The sequence below is a fragment of the Thermobia domestica genome, chromosome 18 (assembly GCF_964235325.1).
Source record: "Thermobia domestica chromosome 18, izTheDome1.hap1.1, whole genome shotgun sequence".
Lineage (NCBI taxonomy): Eukaryota > Metazoa > Arthropoda > Insecta > Zygentoma > Lepismatidae > Thermobia > Thermobia domestica.
The window spans coordinates 1611413-1628734 of record NC_137471.1 but is presented as its reverse complement, the minus strand read 5'-3'; the positions used below and the strand labels follow the sequence as shown (position 1 = coordinate 1628734).

The window sequence follows — 17322 nt, the reverse complement described above, 5'->3', positions numbered from 1 at the left end:
TTTACGAGAAAGAAGAATAAAAATAAAAATTGGAGCAATTCTAATCATGTATGTATAAGTCCACTATCTTCTTCAAGTTACTAAACTAACTTCAAGTGTTTCAACCATTTTTGACACATAACTCGAAAACTTTTAGAGATATTAGAGGCAAGAATACGTGGTTGATAATGAGCTTTTTAATTATGTCACAATACTTTTGAACTTTACTTTATGAGAAATGGCATATTCCAAAATTAATTTAGTACCACCCTAACCTGAATTTTACCAAATGATTAGCGAAAGTGATAGGGATTAATTCCCGGTGTGGCACTCAAACATTTCTGTGTTGACCAAATATCGAGAGAAAAGTTGGGAAACTAAAAGATAGCGGACTTCAATCTAGACAGTCGGCGACGTTGGGTGGGGTTGTGCTTACTACTAACATAAGCCCGCTGCAGGCTCAGATCACAAGGGACTGTTGCGCCAGGATTATCTATCTATCTATCTATCTATCTATCTAATATATATATATATATATATATATATATATATATATATATATATATATATATATATATATATATATATATATATATTGGTGTTATTATTTTACCTTACATTCTCTCAGTAGCGTAAGTAAGGACGAATGGGCCTCTCCGCAAAAATGTTAAACGGACCCCCTCTTTCCACATTCATGAGTCACGTAAAATTTACAGAGAACAGTTTTGACTTTCTATGTTCTATCTAGTGAGTCACAACTTGCTCATATGCAAAAAAATGCACATTAAGGTTACTGTGCCCACCCCCTTGTCCGAGCACTTCGCCTTTTCGCCACCAGATGCTCACTTTTTAATTTGGCAATCACTGCTGGCACCTCTACTGGGAAGAACTGAAAGATCGTACCGCTCAGTTTGAATGTGTCCAGGATATTCACAATTGAAGTGGTCGGGGAGAGGAATCCAACAGTTTTTTTCCTTCGTGCACCTGCAGTCAGTCAGAGTCTATTTTTACAAGCCGTGTTGTTCAGCCGCAGGGCAAAATCTCAACCATTGACGGGTAACAGAAATCTTTTCTTTTTGCAGGTAGGAATAGAGTTTTTGTACGAAAAACGTGAATTAGGTTGCAGAGAACGTCATTCGCATCGCGTTGACAAATTTTCTTTCGTCCGTTTATCAAATGAAGCTCCTTTTTTTTCGATTATTACCAGAATATGAGATAAAAAACCTAAATGGTTCTTTGTATACAGAAAACAAACAATACCAATATTTTATTACATATCGTTATTATATGATTTTTTTTTCCTGAAGTGTATGATGTTTGAAAAATGGACAGAATTAATTTTTACTTTTCTATGTATCCCTATCCTTCTGAGTAGAGAGAATGCTGTGGCGCAACTAAAGGGCCTGCAGGGCCCGCAACATTGAGAGGCCCAGAACAGAAAGAGGCCCATTTCAGTTTCGAAGTTAAACTTTATAATGTTAGGATGTTAAAAAATTATGTGATGTTCCAACTATATCTCATTTTTACCTGTGAAGACGGTAACACCTGAGCGATTATTTAGTAAATTAAATGCCAACAAAACTTATACTGACCAGCGAAAACATTATGACCACTCGCTACTTTTTGAATGAAATCATTGTGCAGAGATAAGAGCTACAAGGCATAACACAACCGCGCGCCAAACGTGACAAGAATCTCACTCGATTAGTCAGTGTGGTGCTTGTGCCTTGAATGGGGAAGGACGACGATATATCAGGGTGAGTAAATGGCTGGGAGCTTCATTCCGGAAACAGCGCGATTTGTCGAGTTTTCGCGATCTGCCGTGCTTATGTATTTCAAACGTGGGAAAAGGACAGTGAAACCAGCATCGAACCAAACAACAAAAAGTGGGGCGACTACACCTCATTAAAAATGTCGGATGTCGTAGACTCTCGAGGTTGGTACAGCAGAATAGACGAAAACTATAGCACAATGTAATAATAATAATAATAATAATAATAATAATAATAATAATAATAATAATAATAATAATAATGTGCATTTTTTTGCATATGAGCAAGTTGTGACTCACTAGAACATAGAAAGTCAAAACTGTTCTCTGTAAATTTTACGTAATAATAATAATAATAATAATAATAATAATAATAATAATAATAATAATAATGTGCATTTTTTTGCATATGAGCAAGTTGTGACTCACTAGAACATAGAAAGTCAAAACTGTTCTCTGTAAATTTTACGTGACTCATGGATGTGGATAGAGGGGGTCCGTTTAACATTTTTGCGGGGAGGCCCATTCGTCCTTACGCTGCTGAGAGGTAAGGTAAAATAATAACACCAATATACATATATAAATAAACTCCTGGCGCAACAGTCCCTTGTGATCTGAGTCTGCAGCGGGCTTATGTTAGTGGTCAGCACAACTACACCCAACGTAGCCGGCTGTCTACTACGTAGTCCGCTATCTTTTAGTTTCCCAACTTTTCTCTCGATGTTTGGTCAACACAGCAATGCTTGAGTGCCACACCGGGAATTAAACCCTAGACGACGCACACCGTATCACTTTCGCTAATCTTTTGGTAAAATTCAGGTTAGGGTGGTACTGAATTATTTTTGGAATATGTCATTTCTCATAAGGTAAAGTTCAAAAGTATTGTGACATAATTGAAGAAGATAGTGGCCTTATACATACATAATTGCTCCAATTTTTATTTTTATTCTTATTTCTCGTAAAGAAATACAAAATCATAATTTCAACCATTTTGGTACATTTTTCATAATTTGAAGGGCGAACAGCCGGTTTCTTTCCTTACGTTTTGAACTTGGGATTTATATTCTTCTTGTCACTTATCGTGAAAGTCATATGACATGGGTCCCAAAGCTAGAATATATTATGCGACAGAGGTAATGACAATTTCATGTTTCAAGATCTATTAAATTTGACATTTATTGAACGATAGCGGTTTTATAATACGAATAAATTTTTCGCAATAAGGTGCATATAGTGGTCGTAAGAAATGACAAAAGCTACCATTGACCTTTATAGTTTGACTGATGCTTTTTCGATCATGGTCTTCCCCTTAAATTTTGTAAAGGACAGTATCATTTTAATTATCTTGGCCTAATTTCCTAAAGCCTCTCATTCGTACGCTAAAAGAAAGATTTCTATTTTTTATGTATAAGAATTCAGGGAATGCAAATTTATTCAAAATTCGTTTACAATTAAAGTCGGCTAAACAGATATTCCTTCCAGATTTCTGTATTTTGAAAACAAATTCACGATTTCAGTTCTTTGTCTTTACTTGTTTAAATGTTTTTTTTTTTTTTTTTTTTTTTTTTTTATCAATACTGTATGATCAATTCCAAGAATTATTTTAGTTCCCCGGTAAATCCATTTATTCACGATTTCAGTTCTTTGTCTTTACTTGTTTCCATGTTTTTTTTTTTTTTTTTTTTTTTTTATCAATACTGTATGATCAATTCCAAGAATTATTTTAGTTCCCCGGTAAATCCATTTATAACAAGCTCCAAATACTGCTACAATTTTAATGTGGTTTCAGGAGAATCTGCATATCTCATCCTTTTGTTACTCTCTATATATTCATCTACTATGTAAACAAACATCAGTGAAAGAAAGAGGCTGAGAGCTAACACGTGCTCCGTGAGGAACGTTGTCATTCCTTTTACTGATATATCTAGAGAGTCTAGTGTTGCCACGAGACAAGACGAGACTTCTGGCTGTGTTGTCTCGTCTAGAAAAGATGTGCCCGTCTCGTCTCGTATCGAATGGTTCTGTCTCGTCTCGTGGCAACACCAGAAAGGCTGAGGCCCACAAAAAGAGCTGTTATACCAAGTGGTTAAAATTACAACTTTTAACCAAGTTTAGTTTGGTAGCACAACACACAACACGACTGCAATCTTCCAGCAACGACTGCTTAGATTCGACTGAACCAGTAATTACTTCGATAGGAACATTTGTCAATACCGTCAGTACAGTCGAAAGGCAAGATTTCCCCATTTATTCTGATATCCTTTTTTCAGAACCCCTGGCGCCACTTCAACAAATAAGGAGGCCTATGTAACTTTCCCATTTAAAAAATGGTTTAGCTTCGAATAACATAAAACAATAAAAAAGATAAATTTTGTTGTCAAATCAGCATCTTTTCAAAACTCAGTATCGAGAAAGGCTGACACGTTTCTGTCTTAGTTCGGAACGAGAAAGACCATGAAACAATAGTTAGTTACTGATAAAATTGCCACTTCTACTTGTACTTCTATAACAGGATTTTTATACGTCAGCCCCCGGAATAAAATCTTCTGAAACACTGGTCTCAATGAACGCTTTACATTTGTATTTGAATCTGGAGCACTATCACAAAATAATTAAACTTGAATCGATTGAAAAATGGAAGTGAAAGCTGTTTGTAAGAATCATTTTTAAAAAATGCTTTAGGTATTCCCTGTTCTTTGTAGGATTTGGAACATTGAATCATTTGGATAATTTGGAATAATAAAAGATGGTATACTTTTCGAAGGCAAATAATTTATTCCGAGGGTAAATTTTTAAGCAAATTCAGAAACTGTGTTTGTATTTTTCGAGACACGAGACGAGACATTTCACAAAACGTTTCGTATTGTATCGTGTCTCGCTTCAACACTAAGAGAGTCTTACGCATTCTCTTTCCAAGAAAGTGAAACTTGAAAAGCACATTCAGTCAATTGTTATCATAGAATATACTATGGGCATAGCCACTGATGTGTAGAAGGTGACACAGGCGGAATTTGTTCTTATGGAGCCCTTGGCGAGTTGGAGCCGTGGGGCTCTATTATTTGGATTGGAAACATTGGTTCAAAAATATTTTACATTTAGCGTACATACACACACACACACACACACACACACACACACACATATATATATATATATATATATATATATATATATATATATATACGTACATGTGTGTTACATATACTTTAATTAATGTGTGAACCTGCGGACAAGGTATAGTTCGCCCACCCAAAAAACCGCCTCTGGGGGGGGGGGGTTCGAAGCGCACTCCTGCACTGAGAAAAAAAATTGTAGGTGGCGTACTTAAAAAGATAGGTTACATGCGTAATTCCTGTAGTTTTTGGACTTAACGTACAGCAGACGTATAACTGAAAACGCATGTTTTATAATACTTTCTGTATAAGTGTTCCATCTGTACGTACTTTCTGTATGAAACAATGTAGGCAGTCAGGATCTCACATACAAATGGACGTATATAACATATAACTGACGAAGGTAACGTAAGTCTATGCATGTGATATACGGAAAACTGTTAGATGTCAGACATCCTGCAACGGCATGATGTAACACCTAAGGGCAGTGCCTATGTAGCATACGGATAACGTATGCTCATTACTGATTTCTATAGTAAGCAAGAGGATACCGTATATTTGTACAATATACCGCTGTCCGGAGAACGGATTTTTCTCTGTGTGAAACATAGAATTATGCTAATCGTAATCTTCTGAGATAGACTACCCCCCGAGGAATAAGTAAATAAAAATAGTTTCGTAAAGTTTATCTTCCGTATACGAGTAATTGAAAAATTTTAGTGTCTCAACAATGAGAGCTGTATACAGGTGATCCTGCGTTCCTGGCAGAACTTCCCTAGTTCCGGCCCAAAATTTCACACTATACCCTCTTTCGGCTCTCTCCCCCACGGTAGTTTTAAGAATTTTTATCTATTATCTACTCTCTTGGAGTAACTGTTGCTCTGTATTTTCACGGGCTTGCAACCGTCAGAATGAATATCCTGGCTGCTTTCCCAGCTACCTATTCAGCATGCAATAGATACATGCAACAACAATCAAATCCCACACAAACTACTCTACCCATCAAATATTTTAACATGGAAAGTTCTTTTACGCAACGTATTCCGTTTGTTTAAAATGGAATAGACCTAAATACAACTTTTTTTTTTTAATGTTCTTCTGGAAATTCGATAGCGAGATCGCTCACATCAAAAAATGAGAGAATTAGTGCTCTGACAATCTGGTAGAAATACAACATCCCATATATACACATTACTGTGATTACATTGCTATTTATTCAATTATTATTTTGCTTTGAGCTTTCTTACTCTCCAGGGCACTTTTCAAGGGTATATAATTACTCTTCACTTATGTCGCGAAAAATATTCAGCTTGCAAATTTATTTCGAGAACTTCTCATTCCCTAATACATGTTTATTCTCTGAATTTGTACGTACAGCCGATAAACTAACATAGAATCTCAACAGAGTTCAAATGTGAGGTGTCTGCTGGGAAGCACAGGTCAGTTGTATGGGAGGGGCTTTTAGAGTGCAATTCTAGGAACACTGTGGGCTTTTAGAGTGTAATTCTAGGAACGCTGTAGGGGGCCATCCCGCTCCACATGAGCCAAAAAAAATCTGGAGGCACACAACTAGTTCACACTGGTTATAAAACAGGCGCAACAAAGTTCTGAATGAAATATGTTTATTATTTTTTTTCACTATTCCATTTTCCGAACAATAACATTTACTAACAAAAATAAATGAAATCGACACGTACCATTCCATAGATATCTCAATCGTAAATAAGTATGCCACGTTTGGTTAGTTTGTAGTATAAAGTATGGCAGATAAAGTTGATTGTTTATTTAATAATGGAGAAATCCAACGATTGTTTTAAAATGGTGGCCTCGAACAGTGAAACTAACAACATGTGAAATCGATTGGTACCATTCAGTAGATATCTCTGTGGTAATCCGATGGGTGTGCCAAGTTTGATCAGTTTGTGTTAGAAGTTGTGTTAGATAAAGTTGACTGTTTACTTAACAATGTAGGCCTTCAGTAATAAAACTAACAAGAATATGTGGAATCGACACGTACCATTCTTTAGATATCTCAACCTTAAATGGATGTATAAAGTTTGGTCAGTTTGTGGTAGAAAGTACGGCAGAAAAAGTTGATTCTTTACTTAAAATGGTGTCTTCTAACAATGAAACTAACAACAATATGTGAAATCGGCATGCACCATTCCATAGATATCTCAATCGTAAATGATTGTGCAAGTTTGGTTAGTTTGTGGTAGAAAGTGTGGCAGAAAAACTTGATTGTTTATTTAACAATGGTGGCATCTAACAATGAAAGAACAATATGTGAAATCGACACGTACCATTCCCTAAATATTTCAATCTTAAATGCGTGTGCAAAGTTTGGTCAGTTTCTGGTAGAACGTGTGGCAGACAAAGTTAATTGTTTTTTTTTTTTTAACAATGGTGGCCTCTAAGAATGAAAGTAACAACAATAAATGAAATCGTCACGTACCGTTCCATCGACATCTCAATCGTAATTGATTGTGCAAGTTTGGTTCAGTTTGTGGTAGAAAATATGGCAGATAAAGTTGATTGTTTGCTTAATAATGAAGAAATCCAACGATTATGTATTTAACAATGGTGTCTTACAACAATGAAACTAACAACAATATGTGAAATCGACACATAGCATTCCATAGATATTTCAACTTTAAATGGATGTGCAAAGTTTGGTTAGTTTCTGGTAGAACGTATGGCCATTAATCTTGATTGTTTGTTTAACAATGGTGGCCTCTAACAATGAAACTAACAACAATATGTGAAATCGACCCATACCATTCAATAGATATCTTAATCTTAAATGATTCTGCAAATTTTGGTTAGTTTGTGGTAGAAAGTGTAGCAGAAAAACTTGATTGTTTATTTAACAATGGTGGCATCTATCAATGAAAGAACAATATGTGAAACCGACACGTACCATTCCCTAGATATTTCAATGTTAAATGCGTGTGCAAAGTTTGGTCAGTTTCTGGTAGAAAATGTGGCAGACAAAGTTGATTGTTTTTTTAACAATGGTGGCCTCGAAGAATGAAAGTAACAACAATAAGTGAAATCGGCACGTACCGTTCCATCGACATCTCAATCGTAAATGATTGTGCAAGTTTGGTCAGTTTGTGGTAGAAAATATGGCAGATAAAGTTGATTGTTGTTTAATAATGAAGAAATCCAACGATTATGTATTTAACAATGGTGTCTTACAACACTGAAACTAACAACAAATCGGCACGTACCGTTCCATCGACATCTCAATCGTAAATGATGCCACGTTTGGTCAGTTTGTGGTAGAAAGTATGGCAGATAGAGTTGATTGTTTATTTAATAATGGAGAAATCCAACGATTGTTTAACAATGGTGGCCTCGAAGAATGAAACTAACAACAATATGATAAATTGATTGGTACCATTCAGTAAATATCTCTGTGGTAATCCGATGAGTGCGCCAAATTTGGTCAGTTTGTGTTTGAAAGTATGGCAGATGAAGATGATCGTTTATTTAACAATGTAGAAATCCAAGGATAGTGTGTTTAACAATGATGGTCTTGAACAATGAAACAAACAACAATATGAAAAATCGACACATATCTTTCCCTAGATATTTCAATCTTAAATGAGTGTGCAAGGTTTTGTCAGTTTCTGGTAGAAAGTATGGCAGATAAAGTTGATTCTTTATTTAACAATGATGTTCTCTAACAATGAAACTAACAACAATAAGTGAAATCGACACGTACGGTTCCATAGATGTCTCAATTGTAAATGAGTATGCCAAGTTTGGTTAGTTTGTGGTATAAAGTATGGCAGATAAAGTTAATTGTTTATTTAACAATAAAAATTCCAGCAATTGTTTGTTTAACAATGGTTTCCTCGAACAATGAAACTAACTACAATATGTGAAATCGACACGTACCATTCCCTAGATATTTCAATCTTAAATGGGTGTGTAAAGTTTGGTCAATTTCTGGTAGAAAGTACGGCAGATAAAGTTGATTGTTTACTTAACAATGGTGGTCTCTAACAATGAAACTAATAACAATAAGTGAAATCGACACGTACCATTCCCTAGATTTTGTAACGTCCATTAACCAGATTATATCCGTTTTTGCTTAATTTTTGAATTGTTCATTTTATTTTTGATTGTTTTAATTTTATTAGTTGTATATGTTAACATTGGTGACGGTGGCGCCATCTACCGTTTTAGACACAAACTATTTGGACGTAATGAATAACCTTAATGCTTCGTATTTCCAACCATATTCTCCTGTCTTCCCTTTTCTTAATTTAGCTTTTACTGTTTGGTTCTTCTAAATGAATTCTCTTCTATCCGGTGGGGACACTTGGTCGAACAAGTGTAAAATGCTTTTTCAGGCCAGATATCCTGAGTGAGGTTTTGCTCGGTTTTCCTCATTCATACCAGCAAAATTCGCAGATGGTTGCTTAGATATGGTTTTAGACTGCTTCCTTCTTTTTCTCCTCCCCAGTTCCCCGGGCAATGTAATCACTGAAGATATCATCCCTCGTATATGAGAGACAGGCTAACACTTCCATAAACGTCGAAAATCTAAAAATCTAATTCATAATCACTAACATTCCCCCTCTCTTTCCTTCCCTTAATTTAGCTAGTATTGTTTATTTATTCCAAATATACTGTCTTTATTTCCTATAATTTAATTCTTATTGTCTTGTTCTTCCATTTACATTCTCCTGTCTTTCCTTCCCTTAATTTAACTCTTATTGTGTGTTTCCTCCAAACCACATTTTTCTGTCTTTTCTTTCCTTAATTTGGCTCTTACTATTCTTACTTACTACTAGTTCTTTCCATTACATATTCACGTCTTTCTTTCTCTTATTTCTTGCTGTTTGATTTCCCAATTACATTATGCAATTTTTCTGCACTTTATTTATCTCTTACTATTTGACTCTTCCATTTACTTTCTCCTGTCTCTCTATTCTTTAGTTTAACCCTTATTATTATTTGATTCTTATAATTCTATTCTCCTCTCTTCCCTTCCCTTAATTTTACTCTTACTGTTCTGTTCTTCCAATAACATTCTCTCCTGTCTTTTATTCACTTAATTTAACTCTTATTCTTTGGTTCTTCGTATTCCGTTCTCCTATCTGACCTTCCTTAATTTAAATTTTACTGTTTGGTTTTTCGAATTAAGTTCTCCTATCTTTCCTCCCCTTAATTTAACTTTACCTGTTTTGTTCTTCCAATTACATTTTCCTCTTTTCTTCCCTTGAGTTAACTCTTACTGTTTTGTTCTTCCAATTACATTCTCCTCTTTTCTTCCCTTAATTTAACTCTTACTGTTCTGTTCTTTCAATTACATTCTCCTCTTTTCTTCCCTTAATTTAACTCTTACTGTTCTGTTCTTTCAATTACATTCTCCTCTTTTCTTCCCTTAATTTAACTCTTACTGTTTTCTTCTTTCAATTACATTCTCCTCTTTTCTTCCCTTGAGTTAACTCTTACTGTTTTGTTCTTTCAATTACATTCTCCTCTTTTCTTCCCTTGAGTTAACTCTTACTGTTTTCTTCTTTCAATTACATTCTCCTCTTTTCTTCCCTTGAGTTAACTCTTACTGTTTTCTTCTTTCAATTACATTCTCCTCTTTTCTTCCCTTAATTTAACTCTTACTGTTTTGTTCTTTCAATTACATTCTCCTCTTTTCTTCCCTTAATTTAACTCTTACTGTTTTGTTCTTTCAATTACATTCTCCTCTTTTCATCCCTTGAGTTAACTCTTTTACTGTATGGTTTATTCATTAAGTTTCTTATTGGTTGTCAATCCTTGCATTAAGTTGAAACTTACACTAAAAAATAATCTAATCAAGCTTTTCGTTTTGACAATAACAAGACAACATAGCCCTTCTCGTTGTATAATGGATAGCATGTATGACTTTTTTACACATAGTCCCGAATTCGATTTTCAGTGGGAGAATATATAAAATTTAATTTTACAAATTATTCAGTTTCATAATCATGCTTATTCTTTAGCCTGAAGGGCATAACTGTAGGACGTTAAACTTAAAAAAAAATCATTTCGTTTTCACAAAATAAAAGTAAACAGTATAGTTATTACCCTAAATTGTTCATTAACCCTTTTAGTATTTCCACTTTTTCGACTTTCACTCAAACAGCTACTGCTTCCTTACTATTTATCGTATTATCGTGGTTCATACTTCATTTTTTTTTGTTTAAGGATAGAGCTTACTTTTTAACGGTACCACGTACATGTCGGTATCATACACCAGAAAGGGGAAAAACTGGAATTTTTTCTAAAAAAAAATCACCCTCTCGGAAACCACCTCAGTTTCACGTAGGGATCTCAAAAATTTTTAGAAATACCCAAAGGTACACACAATCTGTATGCAAAGTTTCAATCTGATATTTTGAAAGCTGAAAGCGTGGATTTTTTTTTTTTTTTTTTTTGAAATTTGCCTTAAGAAAATAAAAAGTCACAAGCCTCCGCCCCCACTTGGCGCCGCCAAGTGAACCATCCGGTTCCAAAACGCATCTGTGGTGTTCTTTGGTCCATCCTTGACTTCACCAATAAAAAAAGCGGCTTAAATACCTGCTATAGAACGTAAATAGGCGATCTAAGACGATACTACGCTATGGTAACAAAAGTTACCAAAAATCCTAAAAGGGTTAAGTGTTAAATTTTAATTTTTGTTTTATTACAATGTCCAAAATTAAGGTATTAATCAATCAATAGATGATATGGAGCTAAATAAAATGATAGCTTCAGAGTAAGCTCTGATGAGTCGTTTTCGAGAAAAACTAATTTTTATGGTGCTACAAAATATATCATTTGTTGCTAATGAAGATTTTTCATTCTCGTGAAATGGATTGTTTGTTAATATTTATACCAGTGTTTCTCAACTTGGAGGTCGCGAGAAAATATTTTTAAATATTATTTTGAATTTTGTTCTGATAGGCTAATTTTTATTTTTTATACATACTGTCATGAACAACAAAATATAGATCTACTGAACACTTTCAACAGGTGCAGAGTTGTTTAAAAATCAATTTAAATGAAAAAGGTACGATATGAAACTAATGAGAACTGCATATTGAAATACCAGAAAAGTACGAATGCAACAAAACCACATATCGCAATACAATTAAAATTCAAAGCTTACGAGATACCTGAGGATGGTGTAATTTCACTACTGCGGCAATGTCCGGTTCAATCTTCGTGACGCACATTATCAAGTCATTTAAAATGCCCAATAACATTTTTAATAACTGTCCAAGTTTCTTTTAACCAAAATTAGAAGGTACTTTATTTCTTTTTATCATATTACTCAAAATTAAAGAAGTTATGTGGTTTTAAAATTTTCAAACGGCCTCCATTTTGAACCAGTATGATGGATCGGATTCGATATTTGTAATATGCATGAACTGACCAAATTTGGTTTTAATCCATTCGCTTTTAGGGAAGTTACTGTAACAACTATATAGAAGAAATGGATTCTACTATTATAGAAATAGATATATTAAAAATCCCACACAAGCTTATTACAAATCATAAATTATAAGGGGGTCGCTGGAAAGAGGACTTGATAAAATGGGGGTCGTAACAGGAGTTAGATTGAGAAACGCTGGTCTATACTACAATTGTGACGATGACGCTTACTCTAATTGTAAATAATACAAAAGTGATTCAGAAAGTAATGCATCCAAGCTCACTACTTGGCTAATAGTACTGCAAACATTCTGAACTGTTTATCATTAATGCATTGATGTTTAAGCTATAGAATGCCACTTGTTTCACCTTCCTATCTCTTCTCGTTCCAGGATAATGGATCAATCCATGGCATTCAGCGTTGGCGTCCGGTTGAAACAGCGGACTGTCATTAAATTTCTGACTGAGGAAAGTTATGCGCCCAGGAACATTCATCGCCGGCAACAAGTCGTGGATATACCATTACGACCCAGGAACGAAGTGTCATTCAATGGAGTACAGCCACACGTCCTCTCCTCCCGCCAAAAAAATTTCAAAGCTGTCCCACCTGCTGGCAAAGTGTTGTTGGCATTCTGTCTCATCCTGCCTATAGTCCGTATCTTGCACCCTGAGACTTTTGGCTCTTCCCCAAACTTAAGAATCACTGTAAGGGCCAATGCTACAGATATGACACGGAGGTGGAGCAACAGTTCGGCATTTCGTCGCCAGCAGCCACCACAATTCTTCGCCCACGACACGAAAAACCTTGTTTCGCATTGGCGCAAGTGTGTTGCCCGTAATGCGTACTATGTTGAAAAATGATGCCACCATTTGTAGCTGACATTGTAAGCTTTTCAATAATACATATATCGGGGCTATCTGTCAAACACAAATAAAGATATCACCTTGGAATCATTACTTTCCGAATCATCCTCGTAATAATAATAATAATAATAATAATAATAATAATAATAATAATAATAATAATAATAATAATAATAATAATAATAATAATAATAATAATAATAATATATTTACCTCAATAAAAGCCACAACCAAAGCAACGCTTCCTATAATGATACTAAACGTATTCAGCGTATCTTTCAAAACGTTCCAACATCCTTCCTGGTATATAGAATTATCATTAGTATTCAAGCAAGAGACGTTTCGTTTATCTTCAACACAACAAGATGGCGGCAGTTTCACTCCCCAATCGACTGGTCCTTTCACACCACAACATTTCAACTGTAAGAAAACAAGGCAAGGAAAATTTATTAAGAATAAAGGTTTTGTGAATATATATAGGTAGTTTACAATTGAGGCATGTGGGAATACAGCGGGACAAGCTCTACACAACCAAAAACCTTACGTTCGTGCGGGCTTGAGCACACAGAACTTTCTTACTGCAATATTTTGAGGTTACTTTTGTCAGTTGTATGAAGTTTTAGCAGTGTTGCCACACTTGGTACAATTGTACCAAATTCAGCCCTTTTTGTCATTTATCGGCCCGTTGGTACCACACTGGCATTTTCAGCCCCCTTTTTTTTAAAAAAAAAAAAAAGTTGGCACAATTCTACCCAATTCAGCACCATTTAACAAATACTTGTCACATTTTCAAAAGTATCAGTAAGACTTTTCCTACATCTCACATTACTTATACTGTGTGTTGAACTCTTAAAAAATGTTGAACATTCATTCCGTGATGTTACACCGCATAACGCTGCGAACTTTGTGTGGAAAATTTGTAATTTGAACTAAGTCTATACCGGGAAACAAATGACGCTAAAAATTACAGATGCCATTGAGACTTAAAATTATTAATAATGTGTTGTGATGTCTTTGAGGCAAGGCTCTAAGATCCTGTACCGGTTTTACTTTTTTTAAAAATTTTTTTACGAGAATAAGGTGCAATAATTTTTAATTTAATATTTTATTATAACGTAATATTTACACGCGAACTCGGAGATTATTAATTTTCCTTGTTTTATATGTATTTTTCATATATGGCTATAATACCGTTTTGGTTGTTGGCCACTTTGAAATAAATTTCCTTACAATACACGAAGATGATAACTGTTTTCCCTGTAAATTTGCAGCCTCTGTTATACTTCATACGTGCAAGAAATGTTTCATCCACTTCCACGGTTGTTCGGGGTTCTCCTACTTGGATGTTTTTAAAAAGTAATTTTTAAAACGATTCTTTCTTGATTAGGACTCATGGAAAAAGGGGGTGGAGAGATTTCTAGAATTTTAGCTCTTTTAGTTTCGTCTTCGTGTTATAGAGCCATGCATGACACTGGTATAAAATAATGAATTCACCCCTTTTTGTTTCAATTTGGTACTACTTCCAAGCCCACTCCAGAGCAAGGATTGTGGCAACACTGAGTTTTAGTAACGTTTGGTGGGACTGGAAGGGCATCCTACATCACTAGCTGCTGCCCACTAGGTAGAATGATGGAACTCGGACTTATACTATCGAAAACTAACCCCAGATCATGTAACAATTCGAAAGAAACTGCTGGAACTGGCCAACAGAAAGGGTGACGTATATACAGGGTGGCCCAAAAGTAAGTATATAGTCCCGTACTGATGGAATTTTATATCATTTACTTATTTTTATCCATACAGGTTAACTTCATTATTTGTTCTTAATTTCTCTTAACTTATACCCAGTGGTCGAAGTGAGACGGTATGCGGTGGTATGACATACCGCCTCTGGTTTTTCAGTGATGAAGGCTTACCTTTAATAAATTCATTTTTATACACAGTAATTAACGAATAGCTTTGCACGTAAAATATAGATAGATATTTTTTTATGTAAAAATAATTTCCAAGTTGACAACCCAGACATTTTTGTTATCATTTTCTTACCTTTGGTTTTTAAAATGAAGCGTCTTCAAAGAAATTCATCTAGTTTCTATTTTGATGTTCTACATGGAATCCTCTTTCTTATATATGTGTGTCGTCTTCCCTTAATGTAGAAATATATAAATGTCGTGTTTTGAGCATGGTCGGATTTAGGAGTTGTTTGCTGTGGGGGGTCGGATCTTCCGGGCGTTTGGATTACCCCTCAGTCGAGTGGTTGTCCGGGACTTTTCCCACAGGAAATTGTTAATATAAAACTCGGTTTTGGGGCATTTTCGTGTATAATTCTTTATAATACAACATAAGGAGATTTTTTACATTTTTTCATAAACTTGGTGGGAGATTAAAGGTTTACCATATTCCCTCCCGCAACTACAGAGAGTATTTCCAATAGTTTTCACTCATTATGTAAAAAGAAAGAAAAAAGCAATCTTTTAGGCAACACACCGTCACTATTTCAACATTTAGATAGCCGATATGTCGAGTCGAAATCGTAATAAAACATACCACCTCTGCTCTTTTTTTTTTTTTTTTTTCATTTCGAACACTGCTTATACCTTAAGTTCGGAAAATAAATTAACTTGATCGATTAAAATGTCATACTTGATCGATGCAGGTCTGTATACTTAATTTTGGGCCACTCTGTATACATTACGTTGAAAATGTCAGACTGCACACATCTTTAACCACCCGTTAGAAACAGAGAACTTTGCTGGGTGTTTTAATGGATTTGTCGTAAAGCCCGAACCTGGCACCGTCAGATTATAATTTGTTTCGGTCTCTGCAGAAGTATCCAAATAGTATTAAATTAACTTCAAAAGAAGCTTGCGAACCCACGTGTAACATTCTTTTTAATCAGAAACCATAGAAATTCTATAGCGACAAGATTGTGGTGTGACCAGATATCATAAAGTTCTATAGCGACGGGATTATGGTGTGATTTTTACATATTAGTTTATAAACTAAAAAAAAAAAAAAAATCAAGACGAAGGTTCACTCTTTATATACAGGTTGTTAATGAATTATAGAAGCAAATTGTACGAGGTGATTTCTCACGTTAAAATTAAAAAAAAAAAAAAAAAAAAAAAAACATGAACATGTGGAGGGAAAGTGGATAATTTCGGATCTAGGGCCGTCAAAAACAGTGAGAAAACTACTTTAAAGTGTGTTATTTCAAACAGGAGAAAGATTGAAGTGGCTCTCCATGTCATCGTGAAGCAAGTCAAGCATACGCTATCCAAAAATACACACGTCAACAATTTGTAATGCATGTGCAAGGGAATTCCTACAAGCTATAATTCCTAAACCTACTCCCAACAAAATCGTCATGTATAGTCTGGCTTAAGAATGGGTTCAAAGTAGGCAAAAGTTAAGCATTGTCAGCAGTGAATACTTAATACGTCGGCGGAAAGTCAGAAATGTCAGGGAACGGAGTTCCTTGTGTTCGGAATAACGCTTGCCGTGATGTATTGTTTAACGGTACATTTCACGTTATATACATATATGCCTTATGGTGGCGAGAGACACCCTCAATTTAGTCCAGTTCACATGCCTTGTGGTGGCCTGGAAGTCGATAAGAGGGAAATAGGGTTTCGGGAGCAGCGTAGGAACACGCTTCCCTCTGTCTATCCTGTGCTAAAAGCTGACAACGTCTGCTAGTTGTCAGTGCATATAAGGATAACAACCTACCGGCGGAGGTGAGTCTTCGGTTGTCCTCCGAAATTGGCTACTAGCCCGTGCCCTTGGATCCAGGAGATAAGGCTACGTTGTACCTCAACACGTATGAAAGAGCACATCGTTGGTGTACACAAGGTGTGGGAGGATCCAACACCCTACCGGGAGGATGATGTAGGTACTGCCCTCAAAGAGCGTGTAGTGCGTGCTCTTGGGTCCAGGATGAGATACCTAGTATCCTAACGCACACTTGTAGCTCAGGAGCGCTGAGGTAGTGTTACAGCATACTGGTTGTCACATACTGGGTGCAGTATTCACGACACTACTAGGGGAGCCGTCGCTCCCAAATGGCTATTGTCTTTAAAAGTAAACAGTCTACATCAGCCATTGGGTCTGGTAATGTACGGTGTAACTCTACCGTAATTAGAGGAAGTTCCGTATTCCTTGAACGACCCTACCGAGAGAGGGTGT

General features: G+C 35.5%; 1 protein-coding gene across 1 annotated transcript in view; it reads right to left on the bottom strand.

The window, feature by feature from the left end:
• Positions 1-17322, bottom strand: part of LOC145676072 (23 kDa integral membrane protein-like) — a 55202-nt gene that overhangs the window by 14388 nt on the left and 23492 nt on the right. Inside the window, exon 4 of the mRNA XM_081746937.1 lies at positions 13351-13557. Coding sequence (XP_081603063.1) covers positions 13351-13557 — 207 coding nt within the window. The remainder of the gene's footprint in view (positions 1-13350; positions 13558-17322) is intronic.